At 39.0% G+C, this 21,397-nt stretch overlaps 1 protein-coding gene across 9 annotated transcripts in view; it reads right to left on the bottom strand.

The window, feature by feature from the left end:
- prmt2ip (PRMT2 interacting protein) overlaps positions 1 to 21,397 on the bottom strand; it is an 89,189-nt gene that overhangs the window by 7,352 nt on the left and 60,440 nt on the right. For 7 of the 9 annotated variants that reach the window (XR_006309837.2, XR_006309838.2, XM_087982068.1 and 4 more), the window contains one exon: positions 4,360 to 7,877. Coding sequence is in view for 7 of the 9 variants with exons in the window: in XM_087982068.1 (XP_087838194.1) it covers positions 4,360 to 7,837 (3,478 nt within the window). In the remaining 2 variants the exon portion in view is untranslated. Of the gene's footprint in view, positions 1 to 4,359; positions 7,878 to 11,183; positions 11,303 to 18,464; positions 18,482 to 21,397 lie in introns of those variants that run through there. The other 2 variants (XM_087982069.1, XM_043680627.2) reach the window with 2 other exon arrangements.

The following is a 21,397-nucleotide window of genomic DNA, read 5'->3' as shown; positions in this document are numbered from 1 at the left end:
TAAAAATAAAACTTTGAAGCTTTGTAATAGATAACAAAAACGTAACTGTGCAAATATAAAAACTGAAGGGATGTCAGCAGCGATGTGAGTTGCTTGAAAGTTGATATTTGTCAAAGAAAATGGTGGGTATATTGATTAATTATTTTGCATCAGTATCTATAGTTGAAGAACAGGTCAACATGTCAGATAGCCAAATTAACATTTGAGAATCATCAAATGTTCATGTAAGGGTGAGGCACTAATGAAGAAACTAGTGGAAGCTGTGCATATTTTACAGTTGGATGTTGGATAACAATTTCTGGTTTATATTGAAGACTCTGAACAAAACTCATACTCAATAGGAAAATAACTTTTAATTTAATTAAGCTGAGTAGAATGTGCACATAATAGAACAATCCTAATACATTTTCATGTATATCACACTGAACCGATTTGGATTTATGAGCTCAGCTCCCTAATCTTGACTGTTCTGGAATGTGAATGCCTCATTACCCTTAAAAAGCTAGGAAAACAAAGGCTGAAACTGAGATAGTAAGAAAGTTGGAAAATGTTCATACGTGACAGCGAGAGACAGGATAGAAACTGATGGAAAGGTGAACTCTTTGTGGCCTGATTTGAGCGTACACTTGATTGTCATGGATTGAATGTTTGTGTGTTGTTCACTGGAGCTCGAGATTCAGGAATGTTATGAATATAATTTGCATTTTGGTAATCTAAGGTGATTTTAAAAAAAGCCATGCTGTAGGACAATGGTACTAGGTACGTTAGCTGAGCGAGGTTACTTCATGACCTTTTCCACATAGTTTAGACTAGTCCCTCGTTATGATGTACTGTTAAAAGGGAAGCTTATCTAGCCAAGGCAATTGGACTTTTGGCCTGGCTTGATCACTCTGATGTGCATGTAGCTTTATTCCTGATGAAGGGTTTTTGTTCGAAATGTCGATTTCGCTGCTCGTTGGATGCTGCCTGAATTGCTGTGCTCTTCCAGCACCACTGATCCAGAATGTAGCTTAATTAGTCAAGCATGCTCAGACCGATTTCTCTTCCTCTACAAACATTTGCCACTTTATTACTGCTTACCTGATTAAGAACATGTGGCGCTTTTGAAATCTCAGTACAAATTTCTGTCTCAAGACAGCTTGTTTGCAGCAATAAAGGGAGCACTCTTAGGGATAGGAGCTGGCGCTGCTACTCTGCTAATGGTTTTAAAACCTTAGCTCAAGCCTGGCTTGTAGGTATCTGTGTTATATTGTAACGCTGGGGCCATTGGCAAATAAAGGTAATAATTTAAACTAAACTGTCTGTAAGAGTTTTATATTCCAGACTACTACAGAGTATGATCTCCAGGACGAACCAAGAGAGAGGCTTACAGGTCCAGTCCATTAGGGATTCCCTGAGCTGTCTCGAATAGGTACTTTAACATCAATCCTGGGCTATTAAAGGAAATAGGTGAGAACACTGAAATATTATAGTTTACGAAGTTCTCTCAATTCAATAACTGTTCATTCGGATTGCAAAATTGCCTATGACATCATATTTAAGATACGTGACAAAAGGAAACCAAGGTATCACTGCTCAGTTAACCTAATGTCAGTCATCTGGAAATCACCAGAGTCAAAACTAACAACAGGATTACTCAATATCTTAACTTTTAGTTGATCAAAAGAGTCCCGATTTTTTAAAAAGGTAGATCACATTTGACAAGTCTGACTGAATTGTTTAAATAGGTTACTAGAGAAGCAATGTTTTTGTATACAGTTCTGGAAGGCATCTGATACAGTCATCCAGAAGGCAATTGATCAGATGGATACCTGAATCCTAAGAATTCAGCAAAGAGGAGTGATCATGGATGTACTACTGTTGAGTTTGTAAGATTATGATGGTCAAAATATTAAATGAAACAAGATAGCAAGCGAGGACTATTTCCATTGGTTAGGAAGTATAGAACTGTGAAGGGAATCTTTTAAAAAAAATTAAGAGCTAGATATTCCAGAAGTGAAATTAGTACAGGTTTAGAACTCACACAAATAGCATTCGATAACTCCAGCTGAAAATCAACAGAGGGATTGACAGCTTTCTGCTAGCTGAAGATATTAAGCAGATATGAGGCAAAAGTGAGTATAGTCATTAAAATTACAGATCAGCTATGATCTAATGGAATGGTAGAACAGGGTTTGAGTGACTAAATAATCCACTCTGGTTCTTGCAAACATTATTTAGACTGAACCACAAGTCAGCATGACAGAGACAGAGAGGGAGCACACAAAGAAAATTTGAAAATAAATAATAAAGGTAAACAAAACAAAAAGTTTACAACTATTATACACTATAATGCTGACAGCTAGCTCATATATGCTACCAAAATCCTAGGAACAATCCTGCAGGTAGCTAAGTGGAGTTGGAAATTTCAAATTAACCTTCTTGAATACATCCAAGGTTGAGATGGGCAGATGTTGGATCTCTCAGGAAATCAAAAAACGATTCGGAGAGCTGGTAGGCAAGTCTAAAGTTAACTATGATCATGCCAAATGGCGGACCAGGCTTGATATACTGCATGATCCTCTCCTGATCCTACTTCTATGTTCTTTTTTTAAAAATATTTTCGATCATGGGATCTGGATGCCATTTACTGTTCATCTGATTGTGCTGGAGAAAGCATTAGAATCATAGAATCCTTACAGTGTGGAAACAGGACCTCTGAAGAGTAATCCACTCAGACCCACTCCCCCTACCTTATGTTTACTCCTGACGAATGCACTTAACCTACATATTCCTGAACACTACGGGGAATTTAGCGCAGCCAATTGACCTAACTGCACATTTTTGGATTGTGGGAGGAAACCGGAGCACCCAGAGGAAACCTACACAGACACAGGGAGAATGCGCAAACTCGGCACAGACAGTTGCCCTAGGTTGGAATCGAACCCAGGTCCCTGGTGCTGTGAGGCAGCAGTGCTAACTGCTGAGCCACTGTGCTGCCCATTGGCGAGCTGCCATCTTGAACAACTGCAATCTTTTGTGTAAAGACAGCCACAATGCTCTTCAGAAGGAAGTTCCAGGGTTTTGGCCCAGCAATTATATAGTCAGCAAATTGTAGTCATTTTGAGAACTTGAAAAAGTAACTTACAAAGTATAATGTTTTGAAATGATGTAGCACTTTTTCTTAAAGAAATAATATTCACCTTGGTAACACAAAACTGAAACATTCACCATTCTTAGAGACAACTCTACTCACAACATTAACTTTCTACTCTCAAAGGACTAGCCCATCAAAGTTTTGGTAGCACTTAGTGAGCCATTGTTTTACTGGGCAAAACAAAAATGATGGTACAGCACCAGCAGTTTGGAATACTGCATAAAGGAAAAAAAGCAGTTGTAGGGAAATGTCTCTTCATCACTATAGAATGTGCTATATATCCAAAGAAGCACTAGCTCCTTCCTATGTCCTCTACCCAAATGCTGCCCAGTGAACAAAAGAGTAAATTGAATCACTGGAGGATGGTATTCACTCACACTCAGGTCCTTAAAAACTTAATCAGGCCATCACATTGAAATGTGCACTTCTTTCCAAACTGCAACTCATGACCAAACGTGTTTTATTTTGGAAAAGTAAACATCAAAGTGGTCACCCAATTCAAAGACAACCTGTAATGTAAACAATTATACATTCTTTCCCATCCATAAAAAAAATTAACATTATTGTTTTTTGCTTAAAACATGAAAGCCCAGTCTTTTCAAATCAAAAGGAATTAAAGTAGGAACAAATATTTTAAACAGGGACAATTTAATACTGTCTGTTCAAAAGTAACCTGCACCACAGTTATAAGACAAGCTTTTACAACATATGGGTTTATGTGGAAAACTTCTACATGGGATATTTTTCAGAAGGCTGGTCAGTTCCAGTTTCCAAGTTAACTGTTTGACGGCTGTTATAGTATTTCTGCACCAAAAGAAAAGTAACAAGATTAGTTTATCATTAGTGATGACAGGTTTAATAAACTTATTCTAGAAGATGTAATATTAGTATTTTTAATCAGGAAAAAATAGGAAATGTGCACTTTGCAATAATGTGCAGTATGCAGAGTTAACAAGTTTATTCTTACAAAGGCAAATAACTGGACATTTGGGAAGTGTGATGAAAAATGACAGGCAAGTTTAATAGCTGGTTTAGAAGTGATATTAAGATGCTGGGCTATAATTATGTAAAGAGATAGATTGTTCATTAATGTGAAAAAACCCTTATTTTAGCACATGGAGTTTTCAAAAATCTTCAAGTTACAAAGAATAAGGTCATTGCTTAAGATTAGACGGCCCTTAAGAACTTTTTTTTTGCACACATTAGAGTTTAAACATACTCACCAAGACGAATTTTCACACAAGAATGCCACAGAACATCCAGCAGATCTTGATAGATTTCAGGTAACTGCTTTAAGGAAAGCAGCTTGATTAGTCTGGAAGAACACCTTTGAAGCTGTAACTCTGTCTGCAGTTTCTTCTCCTCTGAAAGGGTCGTTGGTCTTAGTTCTATTTTGTGCTCCTGGAAAACTTGATCAATTGTTGCTCCCTTGAGGCTGGAAAATAATTTCTCCTTCACTAAGTATATTGGAATAAAAATTGTGCCAGCCCTTATTACATGGGGAAATGGGCACGTTCTGGAATAAATATAGCTTTCCAAGTAGGAAAGTAATTTTTGTAGGGTCTGCTGGACGTGGCCATAGTTGCGCCAAATTTCTTTTGCTTTCGACATCTTCAATGCTTCAAAGCTTCTTGTACCATTTTTTGACTTTACTGAAGACCTCAATTTTGGAGTTTCCTTCTCTTCAATGTCCCGCAAACATGCACACAAAACCTCTTCAGAGGTTTCAGCCACAGACTGGGTGATCATGTCACATAGGGACTGATGAAGATGTACAAAATAATTATAAGTGTCATTCTCGTTCTGCATTAACTTGCCATTACAAGATGAGTCCACTTTGGTTTCACAAGATAGCTTGCAAGGTTCAGGATTAGAATTCATAATTGATTTAACCACATCAGGTAATATTCGCTTCAGAGGTTTCAGGGGTCTCAAAATTAAGGCAGAGGGATCAACTGATCCAATCAAACTAATTTTTTTAGCTTTAGTAATGTCTTCAGATGGCAGAGTTGAATTATTTTCACCAATCTTTGGAGGGACAGGTCTCAGTATTTTATACTTATTCATTTCTATAATAAGGTGGTCACTTACATTGCTGGATTCATTAGAGGGTGCAACAACTGCCTTCGTTCCATGCTCTTCAGATGGCCATGTGCTTTCACGTTTCTCTTCAGTACTCTGAGATTCTATAGTATTTTCTTTTTCATTTGATATTTCATTTGTACTTTTCAATTTTTCTCCAGACTCACCAGAAACCAGGGCATGTTGAATAACATTCAAAGGTGGACTTTTTGATTTAGTACTTAGGTCCAAGGCCATTTCATCTTCCATTTTGTTCATCCCAAGCTTTCTATCACCACTGTGAACCATACACCTTGCACTATTACTACTTTGCTGAGGTAGGCCCTTATCAAGCCTATTGAATTTAGGAGAAAGATTAATCTCCTGATGCTGAACATCTAAACAGTTCTTCGTGCTTACTGTTTTCCTAAGCTCATCCTCAGATGCACCTTTTTCATTTGTAGATTCTAAACGCACAGAAGCGTCACCTGTTTTCAGTTCGCCATTCTTGGGTTGCAACTGACTACTGTCTGTTGCCAGTCTTTTAGGGCCAGGTGTACTGGAATCAAGATCTATGGCACTATCACTTCTGCTGCTTTGAGTTTTATTTTTCAAAGAACATGAACATGATTTATCACAATCTAGTTCGCAGTTTGGACATTTTGAGAAGAACAGACCAGTGGCTTCCAGGTAGGCTTTGTAGGGTGCCAAACTGAACACATTGTTTATGACTGGCATAGGAGGGGAAGGAGGTGGGGTTGATCTCTTGCTTTCATTAGAAGCAGGGGAGGAAGCAGGCGAGAAATTAATCACAGATGTTTTTCTGGTTGGACTTACAGTATAGCTTTTTTGTGGGCTAGCCAATCTGACTTCTACTGGTTTATTATTCAGGATCTCAGGTTCTTTACTGAATATAAACCTACCTTGATCACCTTTAGGGGAAATGTGGATGCCTGGGCTATGTTCTTGCAGATAAATATCCTTTGGTCTTTGGTCACCTGGGGAGCCAGCAGGTCTCTCAAATGGCACCTTCAAGTGTTTGCCAGATAGCACAGGGTGGAAGGCACTGTGTTTGCTTATCAACTGCTGCGGACCAGTATATTCCGAATTATAAAGAGTATTTAATGAATTGTAGCATCGTTCATTTGTTTGTGCAACGATGCGAGGCCTGAAACGCAACAGGTCTGGTGAAAGATGCTTTGCATTAGTTGGATCTTGGAGAGATGAAGCAACTTTGTTTCCAGGAGGACTCTGTTGCTCAAACTCAGTTGAGTGTGTTGCAGGCTGTGATACAGGATGAATCAAAGGACCAGTCGCAGAGATACTTTTCTGTTGCTCTGGTGGCGGAGGAGGATGACGAGCAGCATACCCAAAAGATTCAGATGGTTGTGCATAAGGATTCTCTGAAACAAGCTGGCTTGCATAAGGGGAACTGGGTACAGGCATCCGCCCACTTGCCCCTGGCACTGGATAATTTCCCATTTGGGCTTTGTAGCTATGTGGATGTAACAATGAGTAACTACCCACACTTTGCTGGTTTGAAATAGTGTTCAGAGAGTGCAAAACCTTTGGTTGAATTGGCACTGGATATTTCGGTGGTGATGGCTTATCACGATACAAAGATGGTTGCATCTGTTGCCCTTGAGTCGTCCCAAATGGATGTAAGGGAGCTTTCTGCAAGTCTTGGATGTTATGTATGGATGTGCCGCTATGACCTGGTACAGTTCCATTAGAGTTTTCATATGAAAGCACAGGATATCTGGGATCTTGAAGAACACTACTAGTGTAAGTTCCATATCCTCGACATAGGGATGAACGCACTCCAGGTGATTTCCCAGTTTCTTTGGTGATTCGGCCCACAGAGCTAATCTGTATATTGCCAGATCCACTATGCAATGAATTATTTTTCGCAAGCGGATTAGCATATTGCTGACTGTGCATCAGTTGACTGTTATTCACAATTAAACAACTGGAAGTAACAGGAGGTGGCATCCTCCATTCAGTTTCCTGTCCTCTTCTATAAAAATGATCTGTTGAATTTTCCAAAGAGAAACCAACTCCTGAACAACAGACACTATTCCTATACACTGGTTGTGGGAATGCTACATTTGCAGAGTTACCAACTGTAGATAAAGCAGACGAATGTAAACTGTGTTTTCCAGCTGCAGAAGAGCAGAGCACAGCTGGGAGATTTTGGCCTTTTCTCAAATTCTTCTGCCGTTCAACGAAAGTGACCCATTTTGATCGAACATTCATTAAATCTTTGACCAAGTCAAGTTTATCATTTGCGTTCACAGATGGCTGAAATGGTCGGGATACAGTTTCATGTTCTGTCTGATATGAGCGATTGTTGAGACTTGAAACTTGACCTGGTGGTGACTGGGTGTTTGGACCACCCATATGATGCACGCATGGTCGGGCCTGGTTCCAGATACCTTGTGAATCTGTTCCATCACGATTTTGAAGATGATATGCTAAATAAGATCCAGTGTACTTGAGGGGATTTTCAGCAGCATAACTAGATAGGGGACTGGGTTTATAAAGTCCTGTTGATAACCCATTCTGGTCATTCTCCAATCGTGGCATCTTACTATAAATAAGCGAGTCCATGCAATCAACACTTCTTTTATTGGCCATCATGATGGTCCAAGACTTTTAACTCCAGGTAAAGGGAAAGAGCCTTAACCAGAAGAAATAGAATAGAAAGTTAAAATTAAAACAGATTTGTGATACTTTAAAAATGCATATCAGTGAAAATAACTGTAGAATGCACACACTAAAATGGAAAGTGGAAGCCTGTACAATTATAGAATTGTTTCAGAGAGATTTTTAATATTATTTCTTAACTTCAATGGATGTTACTTGATAGACAGCAAAGTGTCAGATGATATAGAAGAATACAAACAAAATAAGAAATCCCAATAATATGAACGAACATGCATTGGTAATTATTCAGTTATAATAACTACTACGACAGTCATTAGCCTGCTCATTTACTGGAGCAGTACGTGCAAGATGGCCAGTGCGTAACGCAACACAGGGACTACCTATGCACCAGTGTTTTGAATAAACCCAAACATGGTCTGCTGGAATCAACATTTGTCTAGAATTCTTAATAGTAACACAAGGGGATTTAGTCACTCAACATAATTCGTAACATAGTTGGTTGGTAGTACAGAATTCGATCATTGCTGGAAAGAGACATACTGTCAAAGTTTTTGTTTTGTATTCATCAGGACAATTTGTAAGAGTTTCTGAATTTTAAACCACAGGTTAGCAAATTTAAACAAAGCCTGGCAATTAGCTGTCACTTATTAACTAGCACATTCTCCAAGTCAACACCTCTATCAGAGAGCATTTGCCAAACAATTAGAACACTCTTCAGTATAAATGTTGGTTTCTCTCTTAACTTGGTGTCAATCAATTGTCATAAGTGCAAAATGAAAAGCTTCAAAATGTCTTTTCAATAATTCAAAACAGTGAATCAAACGACTCAAGTTTTTCTGACTTTTTGTAAACCTTTAAGATAAATAAGATCCAACCCATTCTCTTTCTAACAATTATTTGTATTTTGCCACTTTTATTGACTTTATTAGAATTATAATGAATGACAGATTTTACAAGAAAATGGCTTCAATTCTCAATAAAGTTTAGTGAGGACCAGACACAGGTAGTGTGTCTGGTCATAAAAACAAAATACAATTTACCATAACTTAAACCATAAATTAAAATCACAATTACCTGCTCAATTGGTAACATGTTAATCCTCTAGTGAACAAATTTGCCTTAATTCCATTAAAAAAAATCTGATTACCTGAATCATTTACATGATGAACCTGTCCTTACTGCTTAGTCGTCAGTCAAAAGCAATTCATTTGTATTTTATAATGAATGGTGCTGGTTTAACTACCAACCTATTACAGTTCTTACCATACTTGCCGACTAGATTTACATAAAGTTCTGAAGCACAAATGGTAAAATGCAGAAATTAAACAATCTATTCAAAATTGCAGGCTATGAAATATTCGAACAAATATGCACAACTATTATATGCCCTTTACTTAATTTCACGTTCTCTCTTATCGCCTTACAATCACCATATTTGCAACATAAAGACACTCATGCTTATATAGCTTTCCTTTTAAGAAAAGATTTACTTTTAAATCATAAGTTAAAAGTCATCCCCTTTGTAGCTTTTCACATGAACCTATGGGGGAAAATGTGCTTAGCAAGGATTCTCTCTCAAAACTGGACTGAATAGTAATCATAAACTCATAACAAATGAAGAAGATACTCAGCAGACCTCCTACCTTCACCAGACTTAACTCCATGATTTTCTTAAGGCTATTCGCCCAGGTTGATACTTTGTGACTATAAGGCTAAATAAATATTTAAGGGCTAAAGAAATATTTAAGGCCTCTACTATCTCACTGAAGGCACATCCAACAATCGGCTCTGAAAATTCTGCTTACACCGACAACTACGACAAACTCCACCCACAGCAACTGAGACAAATTGCACATACAGAACACTCTAAAAACAGTCAAATTTTCTGTATCTCCAAATGCTAGCTTCACAAAAGTGATCAGTTCTTCCATGGATCATATCTCATACACCAAGTTTTGTTAAAATCCACCCAGACGTTTTTAAGGTATGTTGTTCACAGGCAGTAATGAAAACATTCTCTCTCCCATTGAAGTTATTCATTAGCATTGCAGAGATGTGTGCCTACTGGGCAATTGACATTCCATTTAAAAAATAAAGAACTGAGTCTAAGCATTGAACAAACTGTTCTACAGCATTTCTATAAAATGCCAAAGACCTATCAACAGCGGGATCTCAATATAAGACTCTTTGAATTTGGATCTTTGAATCCAATAAAGACCCATTTGAATTGGAAATATTAACAACAAAAATGCAGAGTACTTGCAAAATATAGTGCAAGCACTTTGTAGTATGCGCAGTCAAGGCTAGATTGAGTGTATAATTGTGAATCTATACTCAATGGTGTTGTTACATGAAATGTCAAAAGCTTCACATTAAGTTCGCATCTACAAGTCTTAAGTATTACAAGAATCAAAAACATTTTGATGTGGTCATGGAAACCTATTAGAATCTAAGCTAACTGGCTTGATTACAAAACTGTTATGTATCTCTACGCTGTAAGACTATTTGAGATCATTCTCTCAAATAAATGAACGATCTTCAGTCGTGTTACTTTTTTCTGCTTCATTTGAACACAGATTGCTGAAAGGAAACATTTTTTGTAATCGCACAAGACAGTGGAGTAAAGATAAAATGCTATAAAATTAATAAAAATAATCTAATAAAAAATACAATCTCAAACTGAACCAAAACATTTCACAACCTGTTTATAAAAAGGTTTACATTCCATGATGCAGTTTTCTCAAATAACCACTAAGTGGCACACAAATCCTAAGCTAAACCTTTCACTGCAGAACAGATTGATAAAGGCACGTTCACCAAATGCACTTTGCTGTCCAGGAGGTCGGACTGTGAACTTACTGTGTGTCCTCTGGAAATGACATGATTTTTCAGAACTTCAGTTGAAGCATAGATGACCTATACATTTAGCAACTTTTAGCATTATATTATAGTGCTTAATATTACTAAATATTATAGTGCTTAATCACAGAAGAAAAAATATAGACTTAACATATTACATACAAGAGTTTTGAGCATGGGGTCTTCCAATACTCAATGTATTCTCAGCCAAGTTTATAAATGAACAAATCAATCTTCATTTATAAAAATGCTCCAGTATACGGCATGCAGCTCAAGACCACAATAAAAATATAAGCTATTTTGATGTTAATGTTTATAGTTATTTAACAAATATTTTCGTGCACTTGGTTGTCCAGTTTATTACAAACATTACAAAATGCAGCAAAATTTAAACTTTAGATTAACCTTCTATTGGTTTATAAACAATAATCATAAGATCACAAATAGCAAAATTACATACCATTATAGACCTTTACTAATATAATCCATTAGCTCCACAAATAATAATACATGCACAAGTAAGTCAGCTCATCAGAAACTTCAGGGAATTCAATCTACGACCTGTGCTAAAGCAGAAGCAATAGCAACTGAAAAGCCTTTAGATGCTGCATGCTGCCTATTTGGCAAAGGAAACAGACTCGTGACAATCACTGCAGGATCAGCCAATAACTAGCTGCCAAGTACGCTTTTTGAAGAGCAGCTATCAGCGCAGCTTGTAAATATTTATTATCCACCATTCACTATTAATCTAACTCTAGAGATTTAATCATATATCAAGCAGGTTTAAAAAATGTAAGATAAGTGAATGTATATCTTGACACAAATCACAAAGGTTGCCTTGACTACAGAAGTTATGAACAATGAACCAGAACATTATTAAAGGTTACGATTTCTTTCTCTATACTTTTATTTTCAGCCAAATTATAATTTCTTTCTTCCTCCAAAAGTGTACTGTAAAACTGAAACTATTATCACTTTCAATATTCAACAGCAAGAGCCTGAACTCAGAGCTTAGAAATGGAACATTTGATAAACAATGATTTTTAAACATTTAACAAAGCCATTAGAGAGGTCTCATCTCTTAAAAAGAAACCAAAAGGTTCACCTTTTTAAAAGGTTATACAAAATATAAAGCTTTCTCATTCAATTTTAAAAAGTGATGCCATTGCTGAAGTTCTTTGGAAGGAAAGTAATTCTGCAATGGCAAAATACAATGGTTTGCATTGATGCCAATAATGGAACCAGATTGTTTTGAATAAAGAAAAAATGCATCACATTTATAATTAATTTAACATAAATGTGTTTAATTTGGATTGAAAACAAAAAGTGAATGCCAAGATACCCCAATCTGGCACACCGACTGATTGTTCCTTGATTTAGTTCCAAATCAATGATGTCAGTACCATGACAAAAGCACTAAAAAGTGTCAGACTTATTAACATAATCCCTCCCTTCACATCTATCCATTCAAAATAGGGTGCAAAACCAAAATGCCAACTGGAGAAAAGGGACTGGGACAAAAAAGGGCATTTAATGGTCTCCAGTTAAAACATTCTCATACGCACTTAAAGACCTCGTAAGCCCTTATCTTAACATCCTTTTTCCAAACAAGCATGTGTCACAGTAATTTAACAACTTTGGACTAAAAAGTTGTTTCTGGGCTTTTAATTTTTTGCACATTGGTCAGAGCAAATGTTATAAATTACAAACTTAACTGTTCCTGATATTAATGATTTCCAAATGCAACCATAAACTAGCATTTGAAATACAACTCAATTTCAACAAGACGCAAAATATCTAGGGAAATTAACTACTAGTTATCAATCCTTTGCCACTTGAAATGTCCCTAACAAATATTTCACTATAGCATTTTGCTGTTAACTCAAAGCTTTTACTTAATACACATTAAACACACACCCCAAGTCAAAGTCCCAACAGGTGATAGTTGTACAGTCTTGGAAGTAAACAATTTCACATAGATAACATTTCTCCAGTTGACGAAATCTTACAGAATTAAAAGCTTTTTGAATGTGATGATCCAGCTATTCTGTTTTATTTCTGAACAAAGTCAATATGGAATGATTAGCCTCTCAAATCTGAATACATATTGTGACCCCATAACTGCTGATACTCAATTTATACAGAAGAGCTTAACATCCAGTTGGGAAAGGTACGAGAACACTACCAAGTTCCTCAAGATTTGGAGATGCCGGTGTTGGACTGGGGTGTACAAAGTTAATAATCACACAACACCAGATTATAGTCCAACAGGTTTAATTGGAAGCACACTAGCTTTCGGAGCGACACTCCTTCATCAGGTGATCCCCTGATGAAGGAGCATCGCTCTGAAAACTAGTGTGCTTCCAATTAAACCTGTTGGACTATAACCTGGTGTTGTGTGATTTTTAACTAAGTTCCTCAAAGCCATATTTAAACATAAAAATAGCTAGCCCTGTTTCTATTCTTCCTCTCAATTATCTTAAGTCTCCTCCAGTCCTGATGTACTGGCTACTCCAACTTATTTGTCATGACATACCAGCATTAATGTCTAGTTTCCTGCATCACCTCCACCTCTACCCCTTCCATAATGTCCTGGCCTTGCTCTCCTTGATGTTAATTGCTTGTATTTCACGGTCTGCTGCTTCATCCTACTTGTAAGTTTTTTCTCTGGCCTTCACAACACCACTTTCTGTAGTTTAATGGCTATATGATAAAATGGAGCATCCTGAGAAAGTCTTTTGCAAACTGCCAGATTAACAAATTACTTTGGCCACCTTCCCTCATCAAGCTGCAAATTCCACACACCTTGCCCAAGGTGCAACTAACAAATATTTAGATAAATCAAAACCAAAAGTGCCTAAAGCTCCATCCATCCCCAGGGCAACATATTGTGCAAGGGAAATAACCTACAGATCTGCTTGAGGATATGTATTCTTCATCTAAAATTCTTCACATTTTCTAATTAAAGAAAACAGCCATGACACCACTTCAGGTATATTAAATGTCTTAAAATTAATTTGGTCCCCACTCACGAAATAAATCTCTCCATACTGGCACTGTTGAAACAACTGAAGATGTCACATCTCAATTTCTTTTTAAATTAAATAAGCCTACCTGCTGTTTATGATCTTACCTGTTAACCACTTAAATCAACATGACCCCAATTTTCTTTTAATAGCATTCACTCAAGACTGCTTTTATTTACTAACCAGATGTCCCCAAATTAAAAAATGAACATAACAAGGGATAATATAAACGAAGAATTAATAAAACCAGAAAACTGCTAGAAAGAACTGCAAAGAGATTTGGATAAAACAGATGATGGTTGAATGGCACAAGGGAAAAGTATATGCAGGTGAATCCCAAATAGATGTGGAAAAGTGTAAATAGATTACAATGTGCATGGCGATAAGCAAGCATGAAAATTGGAGAAACACAGATAGCAATATGATTTTTAATGGTTACCACACTATAGATCTATACCACCCTATCTGCTTCCTTCTCCTGACAATGCAGAAGCTACAATGGCAGCACAGTGAAAGAGAAAATTAAAATTATAGTTTTGTATTTTCTTCTACGAGGTTCCTGAAGTGTCATAGCTTTACTAGGTTTGTCATTTTATTTGTTCTGACTGACCCATAATCTTCCAGCAATTTCTTTTGTTTCAGATTTATCATAAACCACAATATTTCATCCCTCCCACCTTTTAAAAACAAACTATTTTATAATACCTTTGCATTTAATGGTCTAATAGTGATTTGCCCAAGTACATAGATGTTCACCACAATCCACAGGTTGTGCCTTTGTTTTGCCCTTTTTGAAAATGTACTACCGGCCAACATTCAATTTATTCACAGCAAGTGTGCAAATATAGGTGAATTTTGACAAAGTACAGCCCTGTGCTGTACTTTTCTGCTTACATATAATTTGTGAATAAAGCATGTTTATGAAATAAAATAGTGAAGCACAATAAATACCAAAGACAAATGAAAACATCCATAACAGATTTAGATTGTTCATGACTAAAAAATGCTTTTAGATTAATTGACAAATTGATTAATCCAACAAACAATTCTGACCCATCACTGCTCTGTTTAAAATTTGAAATCAAAGATTTCCAAATGTTGCAGGTGACCCAATTTCTTCTGGTTTTAACCAACAAGTTAACAGGGAATTCAATTTGCAGGTCAGAGATATGCATACAATGTGGTTAGTTATATTCCTACTCACTGCTGGCACAATTCCAGATTAAGCATGCCTTTCAAATTTAGGTTAAAAAAATCCAAGATGCTAAAAAGACTCAAAAGCCTGATCTGCTTTTCCTAAAATAAAAGGAGATCCCAAGTATTATATCCTCCAAATATTGAGTTTCATCCAGATTATAGAGAAAAAGGAGAGAAAATACAATATTACTTCTAATAGAGAATTCCTTTTTAAAATTCAATTATTGTTAGTAAAGTTTAGATAGGATACCCAATTATTAAAAATATTGACCATGATCCTAAAGTGAAGACTGTAAAATTAATGAGAATGCTCTCTCTCAATTAAGGAGGTTATCATTTCCTTACATCAATATCCATACCTTCAGCACAAACACTCAAGCAAACCCAACAAATTCAACTGGTCACTTATGTTGTTCTTTGAGGCTAATTAGCTAATTTCTTACATAAAGGGGTGGTTTCCTAATTGTTATCAACTTCCACCCCTTTACGTTCCAAATCCAGTTTTGCTTCCTTAATGAGAAATTAAGTTGAATGTTCTAGGGAAGTTTACATAATTGTTAATGAAACGGTCTGGCCTTTAATTCTACTACAGCTATGGTAGTCAATTTCTCTTTAATTGTGAATATGATTTTAAGATTATGGTGATTTCTTGCATTAGGCTAGGTAATAAAGATCTCTCTTATCAATCATTTTATTGCTGTAAAGATTCAAAGTGCCTACATGCAGTTCTGTGATCTCTGTTACTTTTTTAAAAATCATTTCGAATATTTAACCTTTAATTTATTGGAAATAACTCAACCTTATAATCCCCTACTATATGCATATTTCTTTAATTCACAACAGTGGGTATGTAACTTCTCACAATGGAACAAAATTGTTGAAGGATCAAACAACAGTCCACTAAATAAATTGTGGAGTCTCACTCAAGATCAAGTTGCTATTCAAAATTGAAAGGTTCAGTTTAAAACTTCAGTATACAAAGCCATGATCAATTTGAAAAGCAATGTTCAGAAGACAGGAGTTCCATTACATCAGCAGCAAAGATCCCAATCTTTTAGTGCAGAATCACACTCTGAAGTTAATGATGTTACGAAAATTGTAATTTGTTTTCATGTGTAGAGGACAAGTCAGCATCCAGGAGAGTAGGACTTACCTCAAACTGTACTCTAAAAGAGAAAAAGCAAGCTTCTCTTCCCATCCTGCAACCGAAGTGAACTTCTTCTGCTGTTTCTCGTCTCTATAGTGAGATCATCTGAAGATGCCAGATTCTATATGTAGGTTTATGAGATCCAACAACCTCATGAATCCCTCCATGAATAAGTTGCAATTTCTTACACAGTAAACATCTAAGATCCATAAAAATGCAAACTCTGAATCAGTGGCAAAGGAACAATCTCCCTCCCCTGACCTTCAGTGCACACTAAACAAAACTGTTTTCAATCTTAGGGTGCTGACTAACCCTTAGCTGAGCTTTCAATTCTATAATCGTTCTAAAGACTCCGTCATTCAGCACCACTCCTGTCTCAATTCATTTGTTGCTTATGCATATTTTCTGTTACCCCTACAACTGGCGCTCAGTGGTTAGCAATGCGGTCTCACAGCGTCAGGGTGCCAGGTTCGATTCCAGCCTCGGGCGACTGTCTGTATAGAGTTTGCACATTCTCTCCCTGTGTGCGCGTGGGTTTCGTCCGGGTGCTCCCGTTTCCTTCCACAGTCCAAAGATGTGCAAGTCAGGTGTCTTGGCCGTGCTACATTGCCCATAGTGTCAGGTGCATTAGTGGGAGGGAAATGGGTCTGGGTGAGTTACTCTTCGGAGGATCGGTGTGGACTGGTTGGGCCGAAAGGCCTGTTTCCACACTGTAGGGAATCAATCTTAAAAAAAACTGACTTCAAAACAATCTCAACTGAGGTTGAAGGAAAACACTTCAGCCTTCTCTTCGGAACTAGATTCTTCCAGCATTAATCATTAATTTCCAATGATTTCAGATTTTCTCAGTTAGGATTGCTAACAGAATGGCTGCACCAGAGAAACTGGGAAAGAGGAGGGCAAGGTACTTTATGGGATCAGCCTACAAGATGGTCAGGACACTTGAACCCTACTTACTATGCTCTCGCCTATTCCAAAAACCCTTTCTGCAAGTACCTCCAAACGTGAAAGCCTACTTATATGACTGTCATATTTCGGGGTCACATTTTCAGTTGCCTTCAATGGAACTTCAAACGTTCCATTCCATAACCTCCCGAATCTTGCTTCTACGTTACTAAGTTCCTTGATATTTACACCATGGACTTTTAGTCAGCAGTCATAACAATTGTCAATTGTCACCTGTTTCTGCTCACACAAAAGAATACTATATTCCTCAGTATCTCCATTTTTCACCATTACTGTGCCATCAGTTACTAAAAAAAAATTTCCTACATCTCTCTCTCCTTTTAATATATCCTAAAACCTATCTCCCCAAAAGTTTGGACTTTTATCCTATTTTCACTATGCGGCAAAGTGTAAAATTTTGTTTGATAAAGGTCCTGCGAAGCACCTTGGAAAAACGTAACCACATTAAAGGTGTTATGTAAATTTTTCCTCTAAGTAGCTTCATTATTGTGAATACAAAACATTTACCTTAAAACTCCACACAAAAAACACATCAGCATGACATTTAACACTCATGCAAAGAAATTGGGTAGAAATCATTAACTCCTACCATCATCTTGGGAAAACATCTTAATGTTGAAGACAGTTAAATGTCTGTCTGATGTAAAAGAATTACATCCTATCTTGAGCCATTTTTGTCATTGTCTGCTGCATGGCAAGCCTGTTTTACATCAGCCACTTTATGACTGAGTAAGGAAAAGGGGCCTCATGTCTTTTCACATAGTGTTCCTAGCATTGCCTTCCTGAGCCATAACATCTTTGTACAAACTTTTGATGTATGCCTCTATAGTAAAATAGTACTTTAGTTCAGCAACACTCTTTCTTACACTCCTCCCTGTGAACAGTTTTCACTCTGACAGGAACACAGAAGCTAGTGACCATTAGAGGGCGCCACGCACCCAAACTATCCGAGATACAAATCAAACAAAAACAATGAAAGGAAATGAATTCAGTAGAAACTCTTGAGAACCATGACAAAAATCACCATGTAAATGACAACTTGGGATACTAATGACCCCTCCCCAACCCCCCTTCCCAACTGATGCTTCCTGGGCTGAGAATATTTCCTGTTTTACTTCAAGTCCTTCCTCTCCATCTGGTTTGATAGCAGAATTTCACCAATTTAGTCATGATATGAAACTAACTGCTCCAGGAGAAAACCCTCCAAGATACAATAAAGGTGTTAGATTAATAAGAGGTTCCTCATGTAGGAACACAAGGTCTTTGAGTTCCAAAACTCTCCAGCAATCAATTCAAAAAAATATATAAAATTACACTGCCCCCGGGCAAGTGTTTTCCAAAGCAAAAATATAAGCATCCGAGTAAATGTTAGAAGTGCAAAAGTAGTTCCTGATGTGCAACATACATTTTATGACAAATCGAGAAGAGCACGTGTCAAATTTCCTTCCTTTCTTGTGGTTTTAGCACCTTCCTCTTGAAAAAACAAAGTAAAATTACTGCATTGATAAACAGACCACAAATTCTCCATCTTTCTGTGGAACATTAACAACCTCTTTGCAACTTTAAAAACTTGTTATTTACTAACCTACAGCCTATCCACTATGTGATTCAGTACTTTTGGACCAAAGTGGTCCAAATCATAAGTTATAAATGCCAAATTTGTTGCAATGAAGTATAGGAACCCTGTAAGAAACTTTAAATGTTGTTAAAAAGTGCAAACTTATAAAGAAAATAAAGTCACAAACAAACCATAGAACGCATATATAAACTATGCAACATAGGAGACTCTATAACAAAATAACTTTCTACTCCTTGACACAAGATGAAAAGCAAAACCATTGTTTGAAGAAACATTATAGCAAAATTTATGAAAATTATACTGGCTCATTAGTACGCTGTGGCAGCAGGTTAGAGGGAGGGAGAGGACAGATCAATGACCAGGGTCAGGGCTAAACTCTTGGAGGTGCCAAGATGTCACCAAGCCTATCCAATACCATAAATGGATCCCTCTCAACCTAACTCACCCCCATACCCCAAGATCCAACAACACTCCCTCACCAGTACTACTCCGACTTCTTCCCTTCCTTGACCCACTCCACCTCCCTCACCATCCAATCACATTATCTCTACACTCTTTCAATTCTTTCTACACTCCCCCCTCCATCAAACATCTGCTCTCATGCATACTCGCCATAACCATCCTCCCTCCTCTCCCTGCTCCATTACCCACTTGTTTCTCCTAAACCTCATGCACCTAAAATCGCTCAATCTGGCGGCATCTCCCGCACACTCTCGACATCTCCACTTCCCTGACATTTTCTCCATTAAGTCTCATCACCATGTACCAACAACCAACCCTCACAACTACCAATTTCCAAATCCAATCATCCTTCACAACATCTGCCCCTTCCCCTCTTCAATCCCTCCATGTATGACTATGCACCAAAGGAACAGAAGTTGGCCATTTAGCCCACCATTCAATGAAATTTTGGCCGACCTGCAATTACACAACTCCACTTTATTGCCTTTCCCTATAACCCTATGTTTCCTTATTGATTAAGAATCTGTCTACTCCAGCCTTGACATCCTTCATTTTCCCAACCTTCTACCTACTTTACAGCAGTACCCCCCATACCTTCTGAATCAAACCCATGCAACACACACACACAATTCTCCAACCCCTAACACCTCACTGCACATCTTCATGCCCCTACACCCCACCATCACCACCACACAACTCCACCCCCCCCAACCAAACCCCTTCCTCCACACATGCAAACCCCCTACGGGCACCCCATCCCTCATCCATGCAATCCCCTATGCCATCCCCCACACACGCTGTCCCATCCCTTCCACTCCCACAGACATAATCATTCCCCGCAACGCCTCCGACACACACACCTTCTGACCCCCACTCTCCACAATGTAGACTCCATCTACCACCGCCTCAAAAAAAAGTACTGGAAACGATATCACCCACCAAAAGAAACCAAGACATAAACAGAAAGCAGGCCAAAACACCAGCGCTTCACCAAAGGCTCACTGATGATGTTACCAAACATGGTGACGAAACGTCTGAAAATGAACCTTCTAGCTCAGCAGGTAAACTTACATCCAGAACCTCAACCTGAGCTACAAATCTTCTAAAAAATAATTAACACCCATCCTCTGACCCTCCACAAACATTCTCTGACCTCCTTCCCACCCACACCCCCACCCTGACAGCCCACCCCGAGTGCCTGACCCCTCCCCACACTCTGAACCCTGCACACATCCACTCGATCGCCACCCACAACCCCCACACTTATCCTCTGCCCCCATCCCACCCCACCCCTGGTGCCCCCTGCCCCAACCCTCTGACCCACCCCCCTAACACACACACCCCTGACCCTACCACACTCAGATCCTCCCACCCCCAACCACCTGACCCCACACACCCTAACCACCCCCACTCCCCCTCTGCACCTCCCACACCTATACCCTCTCAAACCCCACAACCCCACACTCTCAGACCACCACCACACCCTCTGATCCTCCCACCTCACACCCACAGATCCACCCCCTCAGATCCTCTCCCCTTACACCCTCCCCCTCTGATCCTCCCCACTCACACCCTCCCCCTCTGATCCTCCCCTCTCACACCCAACCCCTCTGATCCTCCCCTCTCACACCCACCACCTCTGATCCTCCCCCTCCCCCTCTGATCCTCCCCCCTCATACCCACCATCTCTGATCCTCCCCCATCCCCTTCTGATCCTCCCCCTCATACCCACCCCCTCTGATCCTCCCCCCTCCCCTTCTGATCCTCCCCCCTCACACCCAACCCCTCTGATCCTTCCCCTCACACCCAACCCCTCTGATCCTCCCCCTCACACCCACCCCCTCTGATCCTCCCCCATCACACCCACCCCCTCTGATCCTCCCCCCTCACACCCACCCCCTCTGATCCTCCCCCTCACACCCACCCCCTCTGATCCTCCCCACTCACACCCACCCCCTCTGATCCTCCCCCTCACACCCAATCCCTCTGATCCTCCCCCTCACACCCACCCCCTCTGATCCTCCCCCTCACACCCACCCCCTCTGATCCTCCCCCTCACACCCACCCCCTCTGATCCTCCCCCCTCACACCCAACCCCTCTGATCCTTCCCCTCACACCCAACCCCTCTGATCCTCCCCCTCACACCCTCCCCCTCTGATCCTCCCCCCTCACACCCAACCCCTCTGATCCTTCCCCTCACACCCACCCCCTCTGATCCTCCCCCTCACACCCACCCCCTCTGATCCTCCCCCTCACACCCACCCCCTCTGATCCTCCCCCCCACACCTAACCCCTC

Source organism: Chiloscyllium plagiosum, unplaced genomic scaffold, assembly GCF_037043375.1.
Source record: "Chiloscyllium plagiosum isolate Xiang-an unplaced genomic scaffold, Cpla_swu_hap1 HiC_scaffold_42, whole genome shotgun sequence".
Taxonomy (NCBI): domain Eukaryota; kingdom Metazoa; phylum Chordata; class Chondrichthyes; order Orectolobiformes; family Hemiscylliidae; genus Chiloscyllium; species Chiloscyllium plagiosum.
The sequence above is the reverse complement of the archived record's forward strand: the minus strand, read 5'-3'. Positions and strand labels throughout refer to the sequence as shown.